General features: G+C 33.4%; 4 protein-coding genes and 1 long non-coding RNA gene across 14 annotated transcripts; 2 read left to right on the top strand and 3 right to left on the bottom strand.

Moving 5' to 3' along the window:
* Positions 1 to 778: 778 nt before the first annotated feature.
* LOC107359660 (uncharacterized) lies at positions 779 to 8274 on the bottom strand. Of its 8 annotated transcripts, none has more exons than XM_089267893.1 (15): positions 8067 to 8274; positions 7866 to 7940; positions 7570 to 7707; positions 7450 to 7493; positions 6633 to 7375; positions 5745 to 5966; positions 5087 to 5662; positions 4623 to 4996; positions 4373 to 4561; positions 3721 to 4290; positions 2932 to 3219; positions 2606 to 2865; positions 1314 to 2538; positions 1140 to 1221; positions 779 to 1066 (listed from the first exon to the last, which is right to left on the bottom strand). In XM_089267893.1, the coding sequence occupies exons 1-15, from the start codon at positions 8154 to 8156 to the stop codon at positions 984 to 986; spliced, it is 4959 nt and encodes a 1652-aa protein (XP_089124019.1). In that variant the 5' UTR covers positions 8157 to 8274; the 3' UTR covers positions 779 to 983. The 8 variants fall into 8 exon arrangements, with proteins under 8 accessions (XP_089124019.1, XP_089124021.1, XP_089124020.1 ...); XM_089267895.1 differs by having other exon boundaries at positions 3772 to 4290; XM_089267894.1 differs by having other exon boundaries at positions 4373 to 4558.
* Positions 8275 to 9384: 1110 nt separating this feature from the next.
* Positions 9385 to 15455, bottom strand: SCAP (SREBP cleavage activating protein). Its single transcript, XM_015926197.3, has 10 exons — positions 14841 to 15455; positions 14555 to 14715; positions 13421 to 13980; positions 13183 to 13341; positions 12772 to 12947; positions 12553 to 12651; positions 12406 to 12482; positions 10469 to 12338; positions 10173 to 10388; positions 9385 to 10071 (listed from the first exon to the last, which is right to left on the bottom strand). The coding sequence occupies exons 1-10, from the start codon at positions 15273 to 15275 to the stop codon at positions 9817 to 9819; spliced, it is 4008 nt and encodes a 1335-aa protein (XP_015781683.1). The 5' UTR covers positions 15276 to 15455; the 3' UTR covers positions 9385 to 9816.
* Positions 15456 to 16168: 713 nt separating this feature from the next.
* LOC107359669 (uncharacterized) lies at positions 16169 to 19571 on the top strand. 2 transcript variants are annotated; one of them, XM_089267461.1, is made up of 3 exons: positions 16169 to 16437; positions 18143 to 18238; positions 18795 to 19571. In XM_089267461.1, the coding sequence occupies exons 2-3, from the start codon at positions 18181 to 18183 to the stop codon at positions 19355 to 19357; spliced, it is 621 nt and encodes a 206-aa protein (XP_089123587.1). In that variant the 5' UTR covers positions 16169 to 16437; positions 18143 to 18180; the 3' UTR covers positions 19358 to 19571. The 2 variants fall into 2 exon arrangements, with proteins under 2 accessions (XP_089123587.1, XP_015781687.1); XM_015926201.3 differs by lacking the exon at positions 16169 to 16437 and adding an exon at positions 17837 to 18029.
* Positions 19572 to 20221: 650 nt separating this feature from the next.
* On the top strand, positions 20222 to 23283 carry LOC107359666 (guanine nucleotide exchange factor for Rab-3A). 2 transcript variants are annotated; one of them, XM_015926198.3, is made up of 4 exons: positions 20222 to 21760; positions 21879 to 22239; positions 22374 to 22534; positions 22657 to 23283. In XM_015926198.3, exons 1-4 carry the CDS (start codon positions 20800 to 20802, stop codon positions 22731 to 22733), a joined length of 1560 nt encoding a protein of 519 aa, XP_015781684.2. In that variant the 5' UTR covers positions 20222 to 20799; the 3' UTR covers positions 22734 to 23283. The 2 variants fall into 2 exon arrangements, with proteins under 2 accessions (XP_015781684.2, XP_015781685.2); XM_015926199.3 differs by having other exon boundaries at positions 20242 to 21709.
* On the bottom strand, positions 22306 to 24922 carry LOC107359671 (uncharacterized). The gene is made up of 4 exons (XR_001568131.3): positions 24801 to 24922; positions 23339 to 24625; positions 23021 to 23236; positions 22306 to 22922 (listed from the first exon to the last, which is right to left on the bottom strand). It is a non-coding gene; the product is annotated as an uncharacterized LOC107359671 (long non-coding RNA).
* Between the last annotated feature and the right edge of the window lie 596 nt (positions 24923 to 25518).

Raw genomic sequence — 25518 nt, 5'->3', positions numbered from 1 at the left:
TAAAATCATTAAACTTGACAATAGGGTTTGAATTTAGTTGAGATATTCCCTGCTGATTGTATTCATTAATTTACAAGCCAATGATTTTTATTAATTCAATATTTTCTAAGATTTCCAGATAGTTGAAGGGTGAACAATTATAATTAACAACTCTACCTTGATTTAAATCTGGTATAACGAATCACAAAGAAAAAAATTATTCCGACTTTTATTATGTTATTTGAAGTTGCTGAACACACAGAAAAGAAATCTTCTGATTCTTTTTTTGCCATCAGATTGTTGACCACATTTCCTCAAATGGCTTAAACGGTTAACAGCTAAAATTATCAAAGCTTGGAATTATGATTTCAAAAGATCGACATCGAACTCGACCGCAAAAGAGAGATAATCTTTCACAAAAATTAATTAAATTGAGTCCAACCATTTATTCAAATCAATATTATCTTGCTACTTATAATAATCAACTCATTGATTTAGTGGAACAACGGTTTCTTCATTCCTTTGTCAATTACAAATATAGTGATCTTGCTTGATTTGTTTTGAATAAAATTTTGAGACTTTACCGATTTTCTCACTATAAAATTATTTAAACCTTTAGAGATCGATGAAAAGTGATCTCGACTTGACAAATTTTTCAATATTGCATAAGTAAAACAGACACAATGGTTTTATTGTTTTGGACCTTTGAAATTGCATCTCGATTTGACTGAAGGTATAAACATTTTTGATCATGTTATTTACACATAAGATACGAAATAAACTAATTAAGAGGTTATAATTAAATTTAAAATATGTTTTTTTGTTGGTGTTGGTAATTGAAAAAACAAGCAATTCTAATGTAAAAGAAATTTTATTTCTTTTGCACTTTCTGATGATGATGATCAGTGATAAATAAAGTCAAATTTTGAGATGGCATGAAAAATCATCGTTAAAACAAAATACTTATAAGAAAACTGTAATAGATAATGAAAGAAAAAATATAATCATCGAGGCTTGAAAGCGTATGGTTCGTATTCAATCTGTTGTCGTAAAAGGCTGTGTAAAATGAATTCTGAGTTGAGAACCGCTGTAAATAAATGAAAAAAAGAGTTTTGGTTAGTATTAATCAGATAATTAAAATTTGAGTAAAGTAAACTTACGAGTTTCTTTTTCAAAGAACAGATCACAAGTATGGAGGTCTTCTTCTTTGCTAATTACCACAAAAGCAATATCATTGCGACGCTATAAAAAAAAGTTAATAGATACATTAATATTAATAAATAAATGTGTAGATAATCAAAAATAATGATTCCAAATGAAATGAAATAGTTTACCTTTTTAAGGGCATGCAATTGTTTTGGAGAAGGACCCTTCTTTGTGACAGTAGCTCCCGCACTTTCAGCTATTTCTTTCAAAATTTTAAATGAAGGTAGGCAAGATCGAGTGATATAAAAAACATGATCCTTAAAAAGAGGTGTTTTACGAGCTTTACGTCTCTCTAATGATTCTTTGAGATCAAAACCATATAACTGTTCACCTTTGTGATCAGACAAAATATATTGGCTTTCGTCGAGTAGATGAGAACGTTTGAAACTATCAACAATCCAATCAGAGGTTAATATATGGTCCGCATAGTTAAAGGCACACATGAATTTAGACGTTCTCACAATTCTATTTACAATAAGGTGGGTGCATTTGTTATATTCATTAATTAACGTTAACCCAAGTTTTTTAGCATATTCCTTGAGTTCTGCTAGAGTAGAAGCATCATTGAAACCAGTAAACATTACTTTAACAGCAGCTCGGTCAGGACTAGCATTGGCGAAAGGTGCAACCATTAAAGGAGGAGGAGGTGGCAAGTTTCCAGTTAAATTTTCATTCGGTGAAACTTCACTAGATGGTTCGAGCTTAACTTTTTTCATAGTCGGCTCATTCATTAGAGAATCTTTATCATTTAAATCTAAGCTTGCTAACGCATTAAGAGGGTTATCTGGTTTTTTAGCTATTAAAGTTGGAACTGGCTTAGAGGCATCGAGCGTTTGGTCAATTTCCATGGCTTCAATTGTGGCACTAGATGAAGATGGAGGTATTGAAGAAGGTAATGTTGGTGGCGATTGTTGTTGGACCGAGGGTAGAGATGGTGGTTGTTGTGGCGACGATTGCTGCTGAGCTGAGGGTAAAGATGGAGTCTGTGGCGTTGGAGGTAGGGAAGGAGGAGGAGGAAGAGGTAGAGTCGATTGATTAGTTTGCACAGGAGTGGGTGATGTTGATGGGACTGGAGGGGGTGTTTTTTTAACATCTTCTTCCTTCAACGCCATAATTCTTCTTGGTAAGTCGTCTGGGACTTTCAATGGCACTTTCCAACAAGTTAATAAAGGTTTGACTAAATTGTAATCTATTTCACAGCAATCTTTTGACTCGAACTTGGTATATCTTTGAGATTTATGCAATGCACTTAAAGCTTGATTATGATGGCCAAAAAGAATATCCTGTAACCATATTAAATTAACTGCCGGCATGTCCCATTGAAGGGCTTTTTTGAATTTTGGTCCCTCTAACCTGAAAATCAAGTAAGGAGAGCATTTAATTTTTATTCAAATATAAGACATTAGGTGATTTATCTTACTTTTTACAAATTATAATTGTATTTTTATGATTAAGGTAGTTAGTATATTGAGCTCCAGTAACTTTGATCAATTCTTTGACAAATACTCTCTCAGTTCCTTCAAAGTTAGTCAGTGTGATAATGTGATCCCTGCACGGAAGAAAATCGCCATCAAAAGTTCGAGGTAAGTGCCATATCTTATATGGTGGTCTCATCCTTCCTTCAATAATAATATCATTTAACCAGAATATTGTGACACATCTTTTGCCTTCTTTTATAGCCTAAATTGAGAGAAAAAAACAATTAGATAATTGATAATTCTGAAAAAAAAACTATGAGAGTTTCACCTGTTGGACTATTGGGTTTTGCTGCGTTTCACATATAACATGAGTGCACTTATCAGAATAGGTGTTTTCCATTTCTCCTCCGTATTTTTGAACAATTTTCTTACAGCTTTCCAAACGTTCTTCACTAACATTACAAATATTCTTTTCAGCTTCAACAAAATAAAAGATGCAACCAATAAGACAAAACGATGGAGGAACTAATATTCGAGGTTCATGACCAAAAAGTCTCTCTGGTTGAGGTTCAATCGAAGGAAGAACAGGAGAAATAAGCTCGCCATTCGGCAACACCTAAACGAATAAAATTTAATATAACATAAGATTAGAATAAAAACAAAACAAGTATTTCCATGCAAATTCATGCTTAAGCCACCGAAACTTTGTGGAGCTTACCACACCAGAGGCTCCTGAGCATCCTGTTTTATTCTGGGTTATAGATACCGAAGTACACCCAGAGGAGTGCGGAAGATTTGAGACAGAAGAAAAAGTAGAAGAGCCGTCACCAGCATGAGATTGAGAAGAGGGGGTTTGGGGAGCATTGCTTACTTCGTTGGAGAGCTTAACACTGGCTCCAATTGAAGCGTTATTGTTTTGCAAGCGCGTGTTAAGAAAGTTAGCTAAAGTGGTCTTAGTTTTAGGAGTAACTACTGCAGAGGCACAAGTACTTGTGATAGAGGGAGGGGTAATAGTTAGTGAAGTGGTGACAGCAGGAGAAGAAGGGGTGAAACCAGGACTATTAGAGTTACTTAAAGATGTATTTGTATTTGAGGAGGTTGTACTGAGTGAACGTACATTATTAATAGGTGGGGCTAAATTTGCATGTTGTTTTAATGGATCACTCGCCTGATTAGGAGCGATAGGGAAACGTTGACCAACGGTATGCATAATGCGAACGGGTGTTTGGTTCCCGAAAGGTAATTGCTTCCTTGCTCCATCATGCTGAGGAGAATGCAGAATCTGTGGCGTGCCAGGGCCGTTTTGTTGAGCGATGAGTACGTTATTGGACGGAGGTCTAATCAAAAGACGCTGGTTGGGTATTCCGCATGGACTTTCCGCAGTTGGTGTCCATTGTTGATTCCAATTCTGGCTAGCTTGACCACGTATTAAAGTCTGGTTAGGTTTTTGTACGGTTTGGGTCTCCAATTGCACTCCAGTATGAGGATGTGGTGCTTGTGGATGCTGAGCAGGAATTTGATTGGAGATCTGGTTAGGAATTAAATGTTGTTGATCATGTAACTGCTGGGACGGTGGAGCTGGTTGGGGTTGCTGAGATCCGATATGGGATGCTTGTTGTGAAAAATGCTGTGAGTATTGAACAGGCGGTGGACCCTGTCTGGGAATTAATTGGCCTTGAACTGGTATCTGAATAAATGATAAATTGTGATTTAGATTTATTTATTTAATTTAGTTTATTTAAGTCGTATTAAAAAGATTGAAAATTTACTTGTTGTCTAATAAAATTTCGAGGAGGTCCACCAGTTACGACCTGTTGAGCTTGAACTGGTCCACGAAATTGGCCTCTAGGCATTTGTTGAAAGTTCGGTTGCATCCTGAGCTGTGGAACACGCTGAACCTGAGATGGACCTACAGCGACTTGTTGTCCTTGTTGGTTATATATCGGTGTCCCTGGCTGCTTTAAATTAAAAGATAATTTAGTAAAATGAATCAAATTTAATTAAGTATAGCTAACTAACCATAACTTGTTGCATTCCTTGCATAACAGGTCTTTGGTGTGGACCAACTAAAGGTCCTTGGTGCTGATAAACGACCTGTTGAGGTGATGGTGTTCTGATAAGATGAGGGCCATTGTGTTGACTCACATTAACCATTTGCGGAGGATTATGCCTTTGAATCTGTACAAATTGTTGATTTTGAACCATTTGTACAGAGTTTGGTTGCTGCATATCCTGCATTATGTTATCTTGATTAGTTGGAGGTGAGCCACTGAAAACTTGGGTTTGTTGAATAGGTGCACGCATTATTTGTTGACCGGACTGAATTTGTTGCATAAGAGGGGGTCTTTGCTGTACAGGAATCACTTGTCTCTGCCCCTGATTCATTTGTTGACCTTGAAGAAAACGAATTTGCTGATTAGGATCTTGGACGGTTTGATTTTGGTTCATGGTATTAACATATTGTACCCCAGGTGACACCATACCTGTCGACCCGGGATAGTTGGGGGGAACACCCATTTTAAATGCAATCTGATTTGTAGGCTGTTGTGTTTGATTTTGATGGGGCTGTTGGTTCTGTATAAGATATTGTTGATTTTGAATATACTGTGGCTTTAAATGAGATTGTTGCTGGATCTGTGTAAACTGTTGTTGTGGTTGGGGTTGTGGTTGTTGCTGTTGCTGTTGCTGTTGCTGCTGTTGTGGTTGTGGTTGTGGTTGCTGCTGGGTTAGTTGTTGCTGTTGCTGCTGCTGTTGTTGCTGCTGCTGTTGCTGCTGCTGATGCTGCTGTTGCTGCTGATGCTGCTGATGCTGCTGTTGCTGTTGTTGTTGTTGTTGTTGCTGTTGTTGTTGCTGTTGTTGCTGCTGTTGTTGCTGTTGTTGCTGTTGTTGCATATGTAGCTGCATTTGAGAATGGGGATGCTGTAGTTGTTGGGATTGGGGTTGAAGTTGAGATTGGGATTGAAGTGATTGCGGGATCTGCTGCTGAGGATGAGACTGAAGCGGGGGTTGTTGTTGATTTGGAAAAGAGATAGGGACTCCTGATTGTCCATCTTTTAAGGCTGAAAATAAAAAAAGAGAAAAGTTATAGCAGAACGTGAATTTTAAGAAAATATCGGCAAAATGAATTCAAAAATTACTTACGAGGATAATGTTGCTGGACAAGTTGTTGGTACTGTTGTGGTTGCTGCTGTTGCTGTTGCTGTTGCTGTAAACGCTGGATTTGAGGTGGTTGTTGGACCTGACTTTGCTGTTGATGAATCTGTTGTGGAGAAGGTTGAGGCTGGTGAACCAATTGGTGGTTTTGTTGAGAATGAGGAGGTTGTTGTTGAGGCTGTTGTTGTTGAGGCTGTACTTGTTGCAATGCTAAAAATTTTTGGTAAAAATAAATAAAGATTAAAATTTTAAAATATAATGCGATATGAGATTATCAACACTGGCCGTATTAGGAGATTATTTACTTATTCAAAGACTCAGTAAAATTTATCAATCTCAACTTCCTTAGAAATGAAATAGAGTATGATCTCGTGAGTTCTTTATCTAGTAAAGAGGATTTTTCTAAGTTTAAGAGTTTAAGTTTTTTGAGCTTAGAAAAATTTCCAGTGGATACTATCTGATCTCAAAAATAAACAATCATATTTTGTATTCAAGTTTACTTATAAGTTTATTTCAATTCTATTTTGATATTTCTCTGATTAAATTGTATTTATCCATAAACTTAGTCTCATAAACTGTGCATTGAAATTGTGATTAAAAAAGTGATAAGAAAAAAAGACAAACGCATCATCGAATGCTTCTTACAGAAATCTAGCGGATAAGCCTTGATTATAAACAAATAAACGTTCTAGGCATTTTTAACGAAAAAGCTAATCAATCAGCTAACTGGAAGTCCTTTCATTTGGTCTATCTTAGCTGATTTCAGTTAAGTAATTAATTATACCATCCGACCACGATCAAAGAGAATCAATATTGTAAATATTAACATTGAATGAGTGACAGTTTGTGTCTTTATAGCAGAGAAATCTAAATTACCTGGAGGTTGAATTCTTTGCTGTAAAATAATTGGTTTGACTGGTTGAACTCCTTCAGTCACTGGCCCTCGAGGAGCATGTTGACGAACTTGCGCCAAGTTCACTTGCTGCTGTCGTATTTGAGGTTGTTGTAATGCTAGGTATACCTGACGAGGCTGACCACTTTGTTGTGGTACTACAGGATTCAATTCTTGATTTTGGGAAGGCACCAAAACTCTTAATGGCCTTGCTTGTTGACCAAGTCCTGGGGCATTAACACTAGCAACCATAGTAGGAGGAGGCAAGGATACTGTTCTTAAAGTAACTTGGGTTGATGGCGCACTTGTCACAGTGTTACTTTGTTGTTCACTAATCGTTGAAGTAATCATGTTCATTGTATCATGTATTGATACTGGCGTGATAGATGTTTCGTTCTTTGTTTCTACTTTATCACCCGGTAATATGAGCAATTTAGGATGATAAAGCTCCTCATCACACAAAGCTTTACCTTTAATACTATCAATGACCCAATCTGGGGTTACAATTTTAATTTTATCACTCATTGTAAGAGCTTTCTCATATTTTACCCCTTCTGCTTTACCAGAGATGAGATGAGTACACATTTTGTCTAGATTTATTTGAAAATGTCCTCCGTGATATGTAATCATTGCCCATAAAGCATCTAAATCTTCTCGTTGAAGGTTAGATGGACAGGCTACCACACCAGACATGAGTCTGTTTTTGAGAGGTGAGAAAGCAGCAGTACTGTAAGAAAAAAAGTAAAATAAGTAAATCTGATGATCATTGTTTATGATAACAGCAAAAAGAGTTGAACATACGGAAGAAGGCATCCTGCTTTGGCGCTCAACCATACCCAACGACTCTATTAATTGTCAGGAATAAAGTAAAAATTAGTAACCAAATTAATCGAAAAGATGCCATTATCAATTGATACTCACAGTAACCACAGGTTTTTCGTAGATTTCTAAAGCTTGACAAACATCTTGATGGTCCGGATTATTAGCAATCAAGTGTGTAGCTATATCAGATAAATAATTTACAAGTTTACCTCCTCCTTCAACCAGAACTTTTTTGACCTGCCAATGGATGAAAGTATGAAAAAATTAATAAAACGGCACAATAAATGAAAATAACACCGGTATAAATATGCAATTTTGCCTTCTTTCTGGTTTCAAATGTAACAGAGAGAAATAGAAAAGAGGGTGATGTTGGAAGCGAGACAACTCAAACTAACCTCTTCTGCAGCATCAACATCATCACAAATGCAAAACTGAACACCTTTAAAGAGATCTTGTTCAACACGGATGGCCTGGAAAAGAAATAGAAAAATATATTATAAACAGAACAATCAATTAAATAATAAGTCAATCAAAAAACGAGGGAAAATCTTTTTTTAACCAGCACAACATAAAGAAAACAAGAGGCAAGTCTTTACCTTGTCACCACAATTTGGTGGGTTACCGTCATTTTCACTCTTATCCGGTTCATTCATGTTGACTTTTGCTAGGTTATCTTGAGGAGACATGAACCAGGATTAACTAGGAATGACCTAGGAACCGGAGTAGCCAAAAAAAATAATTGTTTTCATTGAATTAGATTAATTCAAACTTAACTTTTATTCACAAACACAATTCAAACGGTGTAAAGAAAAGAAATAAAAGAGGGATGAAGCGGGATGTTCATCCCTCTTATCAGTCTTCCTTTTTGGCGCTTAAATTGAATACTTTTATATAATACATTTTCCCATTTTGACTCTTTTTACTTCTTTTTACTTCTGTTCTGTAGTACAGTTTGGTAACATTTAATAATTTGTTAGATTACTATTTTGAATTAAATCCCATGAAATCTTAAGTTTCATGTGATGACATTGTATTAACATTGCTATTCATTCTTAATATATATTCTTTTTACAAGAAGAAACATCTGATTCATTTCAATATGATGAATAAACTCGTTCTGATTAATTAGATCACATTTTTTCAGTATTGACCCAGCTTTTCAACAACACCAAGAGTATGATTGATGAAAGATTTTAAATTATATTATCTTAAATTATGATAAAAATTGCTGAGAATTTTCTAATGTTTTTCTGTTTTAGTTTACAGCTAACTCCAAATGGATGAAATTTCAAGCACTCCTTTTCAATACGTGTATTATGGTTGTCGAGATTCTAGAGATTAAATGATCATTTATTTTAAAATAGAGATGAATCTATGAAACTTCTGTCAGGTAAATATGCTATTAATTTAAATAAAATATCTTTACAGTATACTGACTGAGAATCTCATGTACCCCTTTCAGATATTTTAATGTGAATGGTGTTCTCAATTCCCATTAAATTATACTAGGGTACAAAAAAAGTTCTGTTGTTTTTTTCACTTATCATTTTGCTTCGATATTAAATTATAGTTATTATTATCCAATGGGCTTGATAATTTCAGAGATATAAGTAGTACAGAAGTATAAGTGTTTGTAGTTCATTTTTTGACTAGATCAGAGTTAATTACTATAATCAATGTGTACTAACCTGTGTAGATAAATTATGGGACTTTTTTCAATGTATTGAATGGTTTGAAGTCACATAATTTATCCAGATTGGATGAAAAAGCAATTAGCGATGCCAGTGCTTACTCTAATAATATAAATTTTGCAAACATGTTTAAGCTAATAGTTTTGTTCATACGAATTTTGATTAAGACTAGTAATGTGAATGAATTGAATTTACGCGAATATTGCAAAAATAAAAGGCAGAATTTCAGAAGTTTCATAAAATTTAAATTGAAACGAAAATTTTTGATTACAATAATACATTATATTAAATATTTTTATACAGCCATTTCACATTTTGAAGAATGAATATCATCCAATCATTAATTAATCAATAATTTTAATTACAGAAACGAATTCAGCGAAGACAATCATCTCATGAACATCTCTGATCTCAGTATGTTAATGCGTATGAAGAAATTGTCTTAATTGAATTCGTTTCTGTAACTTACATTGTTATTGATTATAGAACTATATTCAATCATTAAAACTGTCGTGTACTTTTTCATCTGGAGATGAACTTTTTCCAATCTGACGAAGATGATAGCATTTTAACAAACTTGGTAGTTTTGCTTTAGGGGATTTTGCTTTCGTTTTGATTTTGAACTTTTTCAACGTGTTAAGACAGTAAGATTACTTTAATCACTTTTCTGTGTAACACCAGGAAAATGGATAAAACAAACATTCTTTCCATAATCACAAACAACGGCTCGACTGTTGTTAGCAATACGCAAATTCTTGATACAAGAACTTTTACTGTCTCCAAAAGAGCTTAAATTGATAACACGTAAAGGAACAGCTTCGCTAAGATCCCATAAAATTAGATGATCTTCTTTGGCAGTGATCAGAATATTAGACCTCAAAGGAACCATTCCACTACAAAACGAACGTTGCTAAAAGAAAAGAAATAATAAATATTGTATTAACATGTATTAACGATCTATGATATCTATATATTGAAACATTGTGTGCAAAAAAAGAGAGGAAATCTTACATTTGGTAATGAATGAACGAGGTGGCCAGAGTATTTGTCCCAAATATTGATTTTATTATCTGTTCCTAAACTAATAGCATATAAACTTGTAGCCAAAAGAGCAGTTACTGCTGCATCCGTATGAGCTTCCAAGTTAAATAAACATGTTCCAGTTGTAAGATCCCAAAGACAAATCTGACCAACTTTACAACCACTTAAAGCTGAATTTGGTGTAGTCTAAAAGATGATAAATCCAAATAAAAAATACAAGAAATTAATAAATTAATTGATTAAAATTAAATTTTAAGTTAAATTACCTTATCAACTTCTAGGCAGCTGATACCACCGAAATGCCCATGTAATGTATAGCTACAAGATCCCGTTTCCATTTTGAAAACTTTAATTAAATGATCAGCACTTCCTGTTATTAGATGACTAGAATCTAGTTGAAGAGCTGTAATTGGTTGACTGTGAGCGCGAATAGAATGAATTAGATGAGTATTGAGCATTTGCTTAGGATAAAGTTGCGGGTCTGATGATTGAGTTGAAGTAGAATTGTTAATGTACGATGAAGATGTGAATGAAGATGAAGACGAAGATGATGATGAAGATAAAACATAGCATCCGTTATTTTCTGTTCGAAAATTACTCTCAATTTGATGCACTTCTAATATACCATTTAATCTTCCAATTACCAGTTTACCAGAACGAGCTTTAATTACAGTTATTCCTGCCATACATTCCTGATTATAATGATTAAGACCTGTAAGCGTGTCCCAAATTTCAAAACGTCCTTCAGCACAGCCAACCAAAATAAATCTTTCATATACATCAAGAGACCAAATTTGTTGGAAAGATAAAGTAGATTCGCGTTTAAGATTAGCAGATATCTCATATGGATGAGCATCAATATCACTAGATGCAGCTGCATTAACTATCAGTTCTGAAATCAAATTTTTAGATGAGTTAAAACGAGAGTAAAAGGGTTTGAAATCATAACCACATTTAGACTTGTCTGTCGATTTATGAACACGAGAGTAACTCAGTGATGAAGGATCAAAGCTAGACGGAGAAAAATTTGTCTCTAAACACTCCCCAGAGCCCGTGCTTGGAGATGAACCATAAGTCGAGTCAGAGGAGAAACTACTGCTTGGTTTATGATGAGGTTTAAATGTTTTGGGCTCTTCGAGTTGAATTAAATCTGATAAAAGCGATCTTTGGATAAATAAATGACATTCACCAGAAAGAACGTCCCAAACTCGTATATCACCTTCCATTGAACATGAAGCAACATATGGTGATTCATTTGAACACTCAACGATTTCAACTTCAACTTGATGAGCTTGTCTTTTAACCATCATAGTTTCAAGAAAATAATCTTCCAATTTATGACGCGATATATCCTGTCCTTTTGGATGGTTGGGAGTTGACCAAGAACTGCGCCATTCATCATAACGCCGAGAACACATACATCGATACATTGTAACCAAGATGTAAATGATAAATGTTAGAGTGGGAGTAGAGAGTAGTAAAGCAAGAAAAATTTCTCTTGAGGACCAATGAGGCCGATTGTGAATATCATTTGATTCATCGTAAGAAAATTCGTCCCAGTCATCACTTTGATCAAAAGAAGCATGAATGCTTCCAGGATACAAGAATTGTCGAAATATTTGAGGATCACTTTCGGACGGATGGCGGGTTTTATGAGCCTCAGTTGGATCGACTGGTATTGCCAAATGAATGGGTGGAAGGAACGATAAATATTTTCCAGAAAGTGAAATGTTGTAAAATCCAAATAGAGTAAACCAGTGATGTGAAGATAAAAGTTCCCGGGGGTCCTTGTTTGAATATTTTAATCGATTTTGAGAGTGTTCAAAATCATTTGATTTTGTTTCTGATACAACTTCAATTGGAGGAGCTCGTGAAACAGGCTCTTTTGATAATTTGCTTTCCTTAACAAAATCTATTGACTCATCATCAGGTAAATTGTAATGATCAACTACTCCTGATCTATAAAGTAAAATACTAATCCAAACAATCAACGCCATCATTAGGAATCGGTGAACAAATCGAGTGCGTGTCCAAAAATAAACAAGTCTAAGTCTCTTTGGAAGTTTCATGGGGTTTGATTTATGCCAATAACTAACATTTTTTAAACGAGCTGCGTCAGATTCGTAGAGATTAGATCTGAAAATAAATTTAATATTCAATTAGTTAGTTCCAAAGATCAAAATTAAATTTGATATGTACATACCCAGATTCAAATAGTCGATTCATTTTATTTTTAGAGTCGTTTGTGGAGTGACTCGCTTTTTTGTGGCTTCCATCAAGCTGTCGAATAATAATGAAAAGTAGTGAATTAATATACTTTTTAGATGTAAGATTTTGTCATCAAAAATACCTCAACTCTTTGAATGTCCACTGATAATAAAGTTATGAAAATGGTAAGTTGTAGAAAGAAATCACAGAGTAATGCCATCATTCCAAACAGACAAAATTCCTATGAGAAAAATGAAATGAATTAAAACATTTTAGGTATTTTACATGCGACTTCAAAAACTTAATGGTAAAAGCTTATTTTTTTAAAGATCTAATAAAGTTGTAGAAGCTCAATACATACTTGGATAACAGGTACGAAAGTGAAGTAGCCAAAGGTTAGAAGACCTAATTCGGTTATAAGATTCTTGTTCATAGACCATCCTTCACGACTTAGCCCTTGAGCTACTCTAACTTTAACGTCTAGATGAGATGGAGTAGCAATGACTGACTGCGTGAGTACTAAAATATTCTCCAAACCTGAAGAAAAAATCACAAAAAACAATTCATAAGGTTAATGGTTAAAGCAAAATTATTTAAAAAATCATATTAAGATTATCAGTTCAATCAAAAAAGTGATCATCTGATTGATGAATGATCTAGTTAATTAGAGATAATCAAAAAGAAGAGAAGAGTAAGCATATTGAACATGAATAAGATGCAGATTGATGTGATGTAAAACTTGAAGAGGATTGCGAACAAGAGCTGAACATACCAATTATAACTATGAGATAAGGCAAAATCTCACTTCCATCCAGAGTTGGATTGAAATCGAACCATGAACATATTCCTAGAGTCATTAGAAGACACATCACCACAGTAAGAACTGATCCAGCAGCTAAAGCCCATTTACACTTAATCAGCTCAATTGCACCTAAAGAATTGTTAAGTATTATTGAACAATCAATGAAAAAACGGTTGTTTGAAGATCTAGATTGATTTTAAATACTTACGAACTGAAAAGTAGATGTAAAAAAACAGCAAGAGATAACAAGCTATAATAGGGGAATTGACGGAAAAGGTAAGAGTATTCTGAAAGTGTAAATGAGTAACTACTTGAGGTGAATCGGACGAATAGTCGATGCCACTGGAATTATTGTTGTCGTGATGATGATCCCAAAGTGGATTGACTGGATACCTATCTCGAAGTTGTTTATGTAAACTCTCAAAAAATATCTTATTATAGCCTGAGAAGGCAATTGTAATAGCGAAAGTTAAAGTTCTTTGTCGAGTGCGAACGTAAAAGGGTCTAATCCCAGTTTCCATCCAAGGTACACCAAATAGAATCTCTCTGAGATTACCCGAGTCCAGGTAACTAAAATCTTTAGTATTAAATATAGTTTTAATAATCGTTGCATCCTGTAGGAATTTGTCTATATCATTCTTCCAAATATTGGCAGGAGAGAAAAGAAGGCAATTATATCTTGGAAGTACATTGGAAGCTGAGTTATCAGAATAACTTATTGGTTCATTAATTTGAAGGCATATGTCGTTCAAGCTCACTGATTTAGACCTGTAGATATGAAAAAAAGACAATAGCACAGTTATGAAATCAAATATTAGTTATTTGTTTAAACAAAAATTGACATGCAAAAACAAACGAGCGTGAATGCAATCAACTCATAACCGTTGTCCTTGATTAGTCCAATCTTGTTTACCGAGTTACACAAAACAGTTTTCTTTAAATAATTTCACATGAATTTTGTACAAGTTTCCCCTTAGCAGTTTACATATGATATTATCAACAATTGATTCAAACGTAATTACTAATGTTAAACGAATTGAATTACCATTGTGTATTTCCTGTAATGTCAGTTATCTAATCTCCCTCTTTACAAGTTTGAATATGAAATTCATTTTCATCAATTCAAACTAATTCAAGAGAATCAAGCGAGATGGACAATCATCGGTAGTTTATAGTAATCGGATGAGCTTTTGAGAGACTTTACAAAGAAATTGAAAGATTAATTTGTTACCTTGAAATAATCTGGTAATTTTTAGAATGAATTGCAACATTTTTAAACTATGTGGGATTACACAGAACGAGAATTGAGATAGAAAGAGGGAACATTTAAACGATTTCTTACCCTTGATCGGTTTTAAAATTTGATAGAAATTCAAGAATAGAGAAAACTTGTGCCAACGGTGCACGAATGGCATCCATAAGTATAAGATTGCTCTTCCATGGGATAACAGCAGACTTGATAACTATCTGTTGAATAATTGCGTATGGGGCACCTGATTGAAACTGAGATTTAAAAAAAATTTGGAAAAATAATTAGAATTAGTCAATTGTTTACTCCCATATTAACAATGAAAGGGTATAATTTGTTGAGAATGCTACTTTTAGATTTTGTTTACAGAAAATCTTACCCATCTCGGAGGGCCTTTGAGAAGTTCCAAGTTTGGTTGGTGGTGAGGATGTTGGTGAGCATGATGATTGGATGAGTATGAAGATGATGTATCTTTGACAGGTTTACCGTAGACATAAAAATTATCCAAAGGGGTCACATACTTCTGTAAATAGTTGTTGGTGAACGAATGAATACCAAAAATTGGGTAAACACAGAATGAAAATATGGTAAATGTAAGAAGTATTATTAACCATGGATAAGTTGAACAAAGCAGACCATATTTATAGTAAATATTAGATACTTTCTCTTTAATTTTAAAAGAGGGTAAACTAAGATTAAATAAACGAGATGATGAGAACCATGTTATTAACCACCAATCACTTCGATTATCTGCGCCATTGAAACCGCCGCCCCGATCATTTGAAGCTAGTGGTTTATCATAAAGACTTGCCATTAATAACACTTAATAGCAACATTCCAAAAATAATACGATTGACATAACATAAAATGTAATAACTCCAATTCAATAATTATAAATAATAATAAATACAAATTTTATTTATAACCATTCCAGTAACAACATTTTCATCTTTATTGAGCACAAAATCTCTATCCAGAACACAGTTTTCATAATAAAAATGGGTAAGCCCTATTCGTACAAAAAAATATCTGATAAGATTCTGATCTTTGGATATGGAGTAGACTTTTATTTGCCTTAAAAGTACGGCGCGTTTGTTTAAACTCTATGGAATAGTGTCAAAAACTTGATTATTTAGGTTAAGATATGAGAAATTGTTGATTAGTAGGGACATAATTATCACATTTATGCACAAAAATTACAAAAATGGGCAATAACGGGTAAAAATTAGTTTCTTTCAAATTTAGACTCTATTGGGTTGTAGAGACATAAAAAATGACCTATCAAGCTTTGAACTATCTAACCTGGCCGAATTTAAGATTAATTAAACCTACTCTTTAACCACTGGACTGACAGTGGTACAAAAAAAAAGAATTAAACAATTAAATAATATCAGTTGCTATTTTCAATATGAAAAGAAATATGAGAATGAATGAGCGTCAAATACCAGTAAGAAAATGTCATAGATTGTGGAAGGTTAAACTGCAAATCGAACTGATCTAATGTCCAAAAACAGAAAATTTAGCCTTTTTAATTAACCTAAATGGTTTGAATTTCACAAGAGATGGCGTTGAAATTCGCATTTGTACGAATAGTCCCAACGCCTATTCGTACAAGTTTTTTGTACGAATAGGCTTTTCCATAAAAATGCAACATGAAAACAGCCGATACATCGATATTCCATATCGATATTATCGACAGAATTTTGCTTTACAGTTTTAATCAGTTTCTGTTCAAACCTTTCTTTCTTTTAATTAATTTCTGATTGAAATAATTTACATCAGAAAAAACTTATAATTTATTCTGTGTAGTGTAATCAACACGTGGAAGCTTTTAAGCAATATAATTATTGTATTAAATTGTGATTTTTACCAAACAAGAATGAAGCGGGATCAACACTTTATTACGCCTTTTAAGTGCTTTACGAAAGGCGCTAAAGTTGAATGATATTGGATAGACAACTTTTTAAAAGCAAAGAGTAAGTTTTGTGATGTACTATTTTTTATCCTTATCGTGTATTCAATGCCAAAGATTAGCTAATTAGTTAATTAATCTTGAATAGCATCTTTGATTATCCAAATGACATCATAGTTAATTTTCATCAGCTGTGATTTTTTGGTAAAAAATGAAAATCAATTCTATGAAGGCAAAAGTGAATGTTTAAAGGTTAAAAATTAAAATCTATTTGAGATAATTGAGACAAAAAATGTCGACAACGGTAAATAGCTTAATTATTAGGTAAAAGAAAGGAAACACAGCAAACATAAGCAATATATTGATCAATATATCAAAACATTGTGAATTGAAAAATTTAAAAACCAAAAGAAAAGGAATGCCAATAAAGGTTCCATCTCAAAGTGTGAAAGAGAGAGCAAAAGAGATCGGTTAACCATTAAAATTGGTAGTCAAACGATCTTAAAGCTGTGAATTGGATCAAAGTGATAACTATTATTGTATTTCAAAAAATAAATCTTTCAATCCAATATCTTCCTTCACCGCCAAAAAATAATTAAAACTCACATCTTTTGGAATCGGTAAAACCGACAAAGAAACATCACAATATGCTCACTAAGAATCTTCAGTAAGTCTCGTAAATCTTTTTTAATCTACTGGAAAAACTCTATACAGTCCATTGTCCAGCACATTGTCCACTAGTGGCTTCGCTAATCTTAAAATCACCAAAATGTTTAAGAATATAAATTTTGCCAGTTTGTTGTTTCAACTTTGTTCTTGGAAATGACTTTAACTTCCATTAAATTCATAAGATTTCATTCTTTCATGCTTCTCTCTAATTTAAATTTCTTAAATTTCTATTTTCTTTCGATTATGTTTTCACAAAAGATTGGGAATTTCCATGAGGTTCCATGGAGATAACACTGGTATTGAGTTTCATTACCTTCGGCACAATTGCTTATCTTGTGTTTTTCACCACAATAATAAGGAATCATGTAAATAACAGAATGAAAAAGTTGACAAGATGATTAATTAATGAAGGTTTTCGCAACAGGATTTGAGCTTATGTTAAATTACTTATTGATTACATTCAATTTAGAAGCTAACTTTACATCAAATCCATTTTATACTAACAATTAATCCTGAGTTTTCCTCAGTTCGAACCATTTCACTTGATTTTAGTGGAAAAGAAATGCAGAATTGAAAGATGATCCAATTTCCAGAATCTTGTGCTTTTCTTGACAAAATGAGGAATTTTAATGTAAAACACGGCAATTAAGACCCTCCTCATTAATACCTGTTTGTTATCAACATCGAAATTCAATTGCCTGAGGTCGAGATTGAGTAGAAACATGCTGATGACTACGATTGGAATAAGAAAAGGCAAACATTTCAATTTTGTTTTATTCACTTTCACTTTGTGTTACTGTGAAGTCGAGACAACATGAAAACTGTTTCAAGATCAATTTGTATCAATTAATCTCATCAAACGTTTAAATTATCAAATCTAGTTCAAACTAAAATAATACAATTTGTTAACAATCATTTGAGTCATTTGGTATCAGCAGAAGTCATAAACAATGCTTTTAATTGTCGCTATCTTAATCATTTCATTTGGTGAGTTATGAATCATCCTTTCTATTTCACTGTTTTCTGTTAATGGATTTTCATTTTTGATAATTGTGAAGTTAAACAATTGATTAATTGATTTTGTTCATCACCCATTTCAGGTTCACAAGCAATCAATGGACAAACAGGCTCATGTCACATGAGAGAGCTTGACCTTTGTACGGCAACTTTACTTGTTTTCACCCAAAATACTCAAGGTAATTTTTTGACATTATAATGAATGAATTTGCATTCAAAAATTAGTTAATTTCATCTCTTTTTCAAATTGACTGTTAATTTGTTTCATTCATATGTGATAATCTTGAAGTCATTGCTGTCGTTTACACGATTAATAGTTTATTTGTGTATCAACGCTTGTGATCATTAAAGGTAAAACTTGGTTATAGATCAATGAAAGTAAACCATTGAGATTAATTTGATTAAATTCAAGGTTAATATTAAGCAGGTTACTTGTTTCAAGTTAATTGAAACAAATGATTGTTAGTTCGTATAAATAAAATCGTAAACTGGTTTGCTATTAACCTTTTAATATTGGACAATATATTTGACCATTTTGAAGGAAAAAAATTATATTAATAATTTTGTTCAGATTTTGGTTTCCATTCAATGTGAAGCAATATAAAATTAGTCTGATTCAGTAAACGCTTGTAAAAGATATTCTTTGGGATTGAAGACAGGTGATAACTAATTAGCATCTTGATACAAATCAAAACAATTTAACTAACAATTTTTGCTTTTTATCTTTCTTGATAGGACTACAAGGAACAGAAGCTGAAATTGATCGCCAGTGTGGTTACATTAGAGAGGCTCAATCATGTCGCCAGAATTATACCCGACGATGTGTGACATCATTACAACGGGAATTGGTTGATTTCGTTATTGAAGGAGGAAAAAGCCTTGCAGATGAATTTTGTACACCAGGAACAGAGATACGAGCTGAATACAAGAGACATGCAAGATGTTTGAGTGAAGCTCGATCTCAATCCAAACAATGTATCAAAGATTTACAGCGATCCCTTGAAGAGTTGACACAAACAAGCTGGGATAATCGAGTTGCCATGGCTTGTTGTGGTTACAATCGATTCCAAGAGTGTGTTACCGTCTCAATTTTAAATAGATGTGGTCAGGCTGCTCTTGATTTGAGTCGTAAAATCGTTCGACTATCTTCATCTCGATTACCAGAAATGCTGTGCCAGTCTTATCCATACACAAGTGCCAAATGTGGAGAGATTTTGCCACCCGAAGGACTTGAACCTCTCGGTGCTCGATCGAATAGTGTTTTGTCCAGAATCTTTTCAAGTTATACTGGAGTATAAACTGGACAAAAAATGTAATTTGAATTTGTATCATTGAAATGGTTGAAACGTGAAAATAATGTACTTCCATTATGAAGTTGTTCTTGTAGTAAATTTATCAAATTTCAATAAGTCATTAGTTATTTGAAATTTACTTTAAATATACATTAATGTATTCACATTAATGTAATACATTGTTGATCAAATACGCCGAATAAATTACTCAATGAACAAATGATATGAGCGAAGCTAAAGAATTCAAACTGAAAATAACAAATACATTTATCTAACCATCGGAACATTGCAAGCATAGAAAATTTATTTAAAATACCGATAAATTCCGATTTCTGTGGTAAATGTTATTCAGTCTAGAATTGAAAATACCGCCTCATCTTTCATCTTTTGAATCGTTAAAATTTTAGGACTGAAAAGCTTAAATTATTAAATGATGGTCGATAACTAATTAATATTAATGATTAGTAATCATAAATATGATAATAATATGCGGATAAATCTCGAATATTCACATTGTTTCACCGATTGAATAATTTTCTGTGATTTTTACAATCGTTCGCAAGTGTTATTAGCGCCTTAATAATTCACTGCGTATTTTTATCAATAAATCGACGTTTCTTAACTCTTCTTTGTTGAATTCAGTCGTGTTAATTAATAGTCTAATGATAAAAGTGGGTGAGTTACAATAAAGCTTAGTTGGTCTGCTATTAGAACAGGGGATTCAGCCACTTTTTCATTAGTTAATTGAATCGGGAAGTTGATGATTTCAACTCAAATCAAATTGTTCTATAAGAATGAGAAAAATTATTTTGGGCTTCTTGTGTGATTTTAAAGAAAGAGAAGAAAGAGGGAGTTATAACCAGTTGTGAGAATGTATGGCTTTTTCCCATAAGAGAGAGTCAAAAATTTTACTCTGAACCAAGCAAATGTTTTGTCTTATTTAATTGTTGATTGGATTAATTCTGATCCATCTTATTGTTAATTTATAATCAACATGTTATATTTTACTTAGTGCAATAGTGATGATGGTGACTAAGAAAGTATTGGTGCTAATATCACCAGAGGCTATAACATTGTTTACTTTTTTCTTTTAGCTTAACAATGAGGAACCCAAGATTATCTTCTTGCCTGTTGTCCCAATCTTATTTATCATTTCGTTAATTGACTTACTCTTTATGGATAATCGTTATTATTAACAAGCAACCAATGTGATCAGCAATAAACTTAGCTCCCATCTTTGTCAAATGGCGAACAAACTGATGGAAAAGCTCTGCAATTGAAATTTTTCTTCACTCCATATACTCATCCACTCGCTACTTACATTGTGTTTTCATTGCCATTTAAAATAATTCAAGTCCATCCATTACTCTTTGTGTCAATTTGTTCCAACTCTTTGCTCATTCAACACATTTTATATTTAATTCATTGTTAAATCAGTTCTAACAGTAATGAGTACACAAGTAAATGGAAATGGTATCGATAATGTTATTGAATTAACATCATCTACTCCTTCATCACCTTCAAAAAATAAAACAGATCTAGTTACTGATCCCGATGTCCCTCAGTCACCTCAACAGGTTATTAATAAAACCAGTGAAAATGGCTCTTCCTCAAGTGGTCCAGGAACATCTGCATATTCAACCCCTCGTTCATCATCTGAAAAGTTAGATGTGTCAGAGGAAACTCTTCGATTTCAGGAACAACTGGTTACTCAATGCAAAACTAGGATGAAGGATAAATTTGATTCTCTTGAAAAAGAGACTGGAGTCAAGTTAAGGCGTTATTGGCCTGAGACTGGGAACGACTCAGATTTAGACCATGGTACTGATGATGATGACGATGACTCAACTGAAAACGGATTGCATTGTGTGGACAGAAAGGGCAAATCTCAATCGGATGCTTCACCAGTCTCAGCCATTGAAGCGATCTCTACAACTGCAAATGCTGATAAGCTACCTGTTTCTGAAAATTCAGGAATTCCCCCATTAATTGAGAATAAAACTAATGAATCGAATCCCAATGAGATGATCCAGCTTCTTAGTAAACAATTGGAAAAAGTGCAACATGAATTGACAGCAAAGGACGATGAAATAACAAAGTTGTCTCGCATTCGAAGTCAAGTTGAATATGAATTGGAGGATTTAACCGCCAGTCTATTCGAAGAAGCCAATAAAATGGTTCGAGCAGCTAATGTTAAGAAAGCCAAATTTGAACGGGACTACAAAGAAGCAATGATGAAAATGCATGTTCTTCAAGCTGAAGTGGATGCTCTTAAAGTTCTAGTTATTACTTCAACACCCGCTACTCCCAATAAACATCTTCACCCTCATATTGAGGGGAGTAAAAATAACCTTAAAGGTGAATTTGAATATTGGCGTGCAAAACTCAGTCCATTTACCCATTTACCACGTAATTTTTATTTTATTTTTTTTTATTTTGATTCATTTATTCTTCATTTTGTATACCCCATTCAATTTTTGTTTGTCGAAATTTTATGATTATTGCTAACCAGTATTTTTACTTTCAGGTATAATTACCAAATCTGACTCAAATCAAACTACACCAAAAAAATCTCCTAGCAACTATGAATTGGGAGGAAATCCTGGACTTAATTATGAATCTAATGGAGTTACTTGCGATCTTGAGGTCGTAACACCAGGTTCATCATCTTTAGGGGAAGTTGACCCTGTTTTCCATCAACAATTTGCTGAATGGCGAAAAAATCCGTGTATTGATAAGTCAAGCTCATTCATTAATAGTATTTACGAGCAAGAAGTTTATCCAGTCTTTAATTTTAAAAACAAATCACTAACTGAATCCGTGCTATCCGCCATCGAAGATAACTCAATCGCAATAGAATCAGTTTCTGATAAGTCAGCATTTCCCAAGTATGATTTTTAAATTCATTGTATTCAAGCATGTACTTGTAGTCATTAACTTTGTTGACGATTACATTTACATCACGATTTTTTTATTTGAACTATTCTATTCATTAATACAATGTAATTATTTTATATCGCAGGAAGTGTGCTCTCTTGGATATACCAAGAACTTGTAAATATCGTATGAAGTTAGGACAAGATTGGTACAACATTTCTCTTCTTTGTCGTAATCGGATAGCCGCTGTCTGTGATCTCTTCTGCTATTTACGCTACATTCAACAAGGATTAGTTAAGAGCAGCTGTGAGTATGCTTATGAACATTTGAGCATAATAATTTGAAGCTCAAATCGTTAACTAATATTTTAATTAATCTATAAACACCGAAAACGACTAATCTTAAATTTTTGTCTTTAAATTTTTTAGTTCATGATGTATACTGGGAAATAATGCAACGACGGAAAAACATCGCTCTGTCTCGCTTAGGACTGCCAACATGTTAAGAGATGCATACAAAGTATGGCTCTTGATACAAGAACTTTTACTATCTCCAAAAGAGCTTAAATTGATAACAAATGGAACAATAATAATGGAACAGCTTCGCTAAGATCCCATAAAATTAGATGATCTTCTTTGGCAGTGATCAGAATATTAGACCTCAAAGGAACCATTCCACTACAAAACGAACGTTGCTAAAAGAAAAGAAATAATAAATATTGTATTAACATGTATTAACGATCTACGATATCCATATATTTAAACATTGTGTGCAAAAGTGAGGAAATCTTACATTTGGTAATGAATGAACGAGGTGGCCAGAGTATTTGTCCCAAATATTGATTTTATTATCTGTTCCTAAACTAATAGCATATAAACTTGTAGCCAAAAGAGCAGTTACTGCTGCATCCGTATGAGCTTCCAAGTTAAATAAACATGTTCCAGTTGTAAGATCCCAAAGACAAATCTGACCAACTTTACAACCACTTAAAGCTGAATTTGGTGTAGTCTAAAAGATAATAAATTCAAATAAAAAATAATACATTAAGACAATAAGACATTAATAAATTAATAAATTAACTGAATAATATTAAATCTTAAGTTAAATTACCTTATCAACTTCGAGGCAGCTGATACCACCGAAATACTACGTTTAGCTACAAGATCCCGTTTCCATTTTGAAAAATTTAATTAAATGATCAGCACTTCATGTTATTAGATGACTAGAATCTAGTTGAAGTGCTGTAATTGGTTGACTGTGAACGCGAATAGAATGAATTAGATGAGTATTGAGCATTTGCTTAGGATAAAGTTGCTGGTCTGATGAATCTAAAAAATATCTCGACTCGTCAATATCCACGGATAATAAAATTATAAAAACGGTAATTTGTAGAGAGAAATCACAGAGTAATATCATCATTCCAAATAGAAATTCTGGGAAATTTATGGAATGCATGTTACCATTGCTTAAGAAAACGCTGTGGTGAAAACTCGTTTCAAATGTTCTGCGTATAAGCTCTAGTCTAGACAAGTTATAACATACTTGAATAATAGATGCAGGATAAACCCAGTTCTGTTATAAGATTCTTGTCTGCAAACCAACATCCTTCACAACTCCGCCTTTGAGCTACTTTGATGAATTTTTTTGTTGAATTGCAATTAGCAATGCGGAACCAAAAAAGGATTTCTCGATTTAAAAACACTGAGAAACCTTGTTACTCTGGCTGAGTCCTTGAGTTCAAAAGGGACGATCCAAGGTGCTGTTTGAACGTCTTGGCTTTTCTGGAAGATGAGAATCATAACGTAACCATCACTTCGATTATATCCACCATTGAAACCGCCATCCCGACCATTTTGAACCAATGGTTGATCATAAGGCTTGCCATTAATAGCACTTAATAGCGAAAGTCCAAAAATAATACGATTGACATAACATAAAATATAATAACTCCAATTCAATAATTATAAATAATAATAAATAAAAATTTTATTTATAAGCAGTCCACCAACATTCCAGGTACATTCGAGTACCTAAAATTGTCCATCAATTTCCATCGTATTTCTATTTATCACTATTTACATATTTAAATTCACCATTGCTTATATCTTCGATGTCAACATGTTCTGTTTGATAATGTGCTCGAACTTTATCCATTGATTCACTGATAAAGGAACAGATTAAACACCGATAGACCATCTCACCAATAATGATACCACTTTCATCACACACTAAAGATCGAAAGCTTTTCCTTTCAATTGGATTTGAATTAACTGTGGGCCTACTTTGACGTTTGTTCAAGGTTTCGGATTTGTCCATATTGTCAAGAAATGAGTAAAAGCACGTCGGCTATAGATCACAGAGTTAATCCAATACAATACAATAAAATGGTAAGTAGGCCTGGAAATAGAAAAGATAAGATGTTAGGACAATTTAGGCACAGGTGGAAGGGAAAAAGAATGCAAACGATACAAGTAAAGAACCATATGAAACACAACAACCAGAATACTTTACACCAGCAAACAGAGTGACGCGTAAATAGAAAGACAGATAATATTGAACAACAAGTACATACCTTCGATGAGTCCTTTAAAAATAAGATTGTCAATTAATACAAGGGTAAAAAATGGATCAACATAAATGAACAATTTAATTAACAAAAGGAAATAAAAATGTTGAAAGACCCAGTTTACCAAAGTCTATCAAGATGACTCTTGTTTGGTTCATCTCTTTCTCCCTCATTCATGTTCATTCTCCCTCTTTTACGCTCTTTTTCTCTTCAAACTTGTTTGTTTGCAACTATCAATTGTACTTCCTAATCACAATTGATGAATATCTGTCTGTACTTTTTGAAACGTGAATCAAAAGTGAAAACGCTTTTAGTCAGCTTATTTGTCCAACATTAAGGTATTAATTGAATGATAGTTTAGCCTAGGGCTAGCTCAGAATAAATCATTTCATTCGATGTAATTGACAAGTGAAAGCTGTTAACTAATATCATTGTGATTTTAACCAGATATGAATAGAGCGGGATCAAGTATACCCTGTCTCATTACACCTGATCAGTGCCCCAAGAAAGGCGCTAAAGTTGAATGATATTGGATGGACAAATTTTTTTTAAAAGCAAAGAGTAAGTTCACTTTTTGTGATTTACTATTTTTTATCCTTGTCATGTATGCAATGGTAAAGATTAGCCAAATTAGATAATTTATCTTCAATGGAATTTTGCATTTAGATGACATCATAGTTAATTTTCATCAGCTGTGGGTTTTTTTCGGCAAAACATATGATTA

Source organism: Tetranychus urticae, chromosome 2 (genome assembly GCF_039701765.1).
Source record: "Tetranychus urticae isolate SD_2017Ah chromosome 2, NJAU_TeUrti_SD_1.0, whole genome shotgun sequence".
Taxonomy (NCBI): Eukaryota; Metazoa; Arthropoda; class Arachnida; order Trombidiformes; family Tetranychidae; genus Tetranychus; species Tetranychus urticae.
The sequence above is the reverse complement of the archived record's forward strand: the minus strand, read 5'-3'. Positions and strand labels throughout refer to the sequence as shown.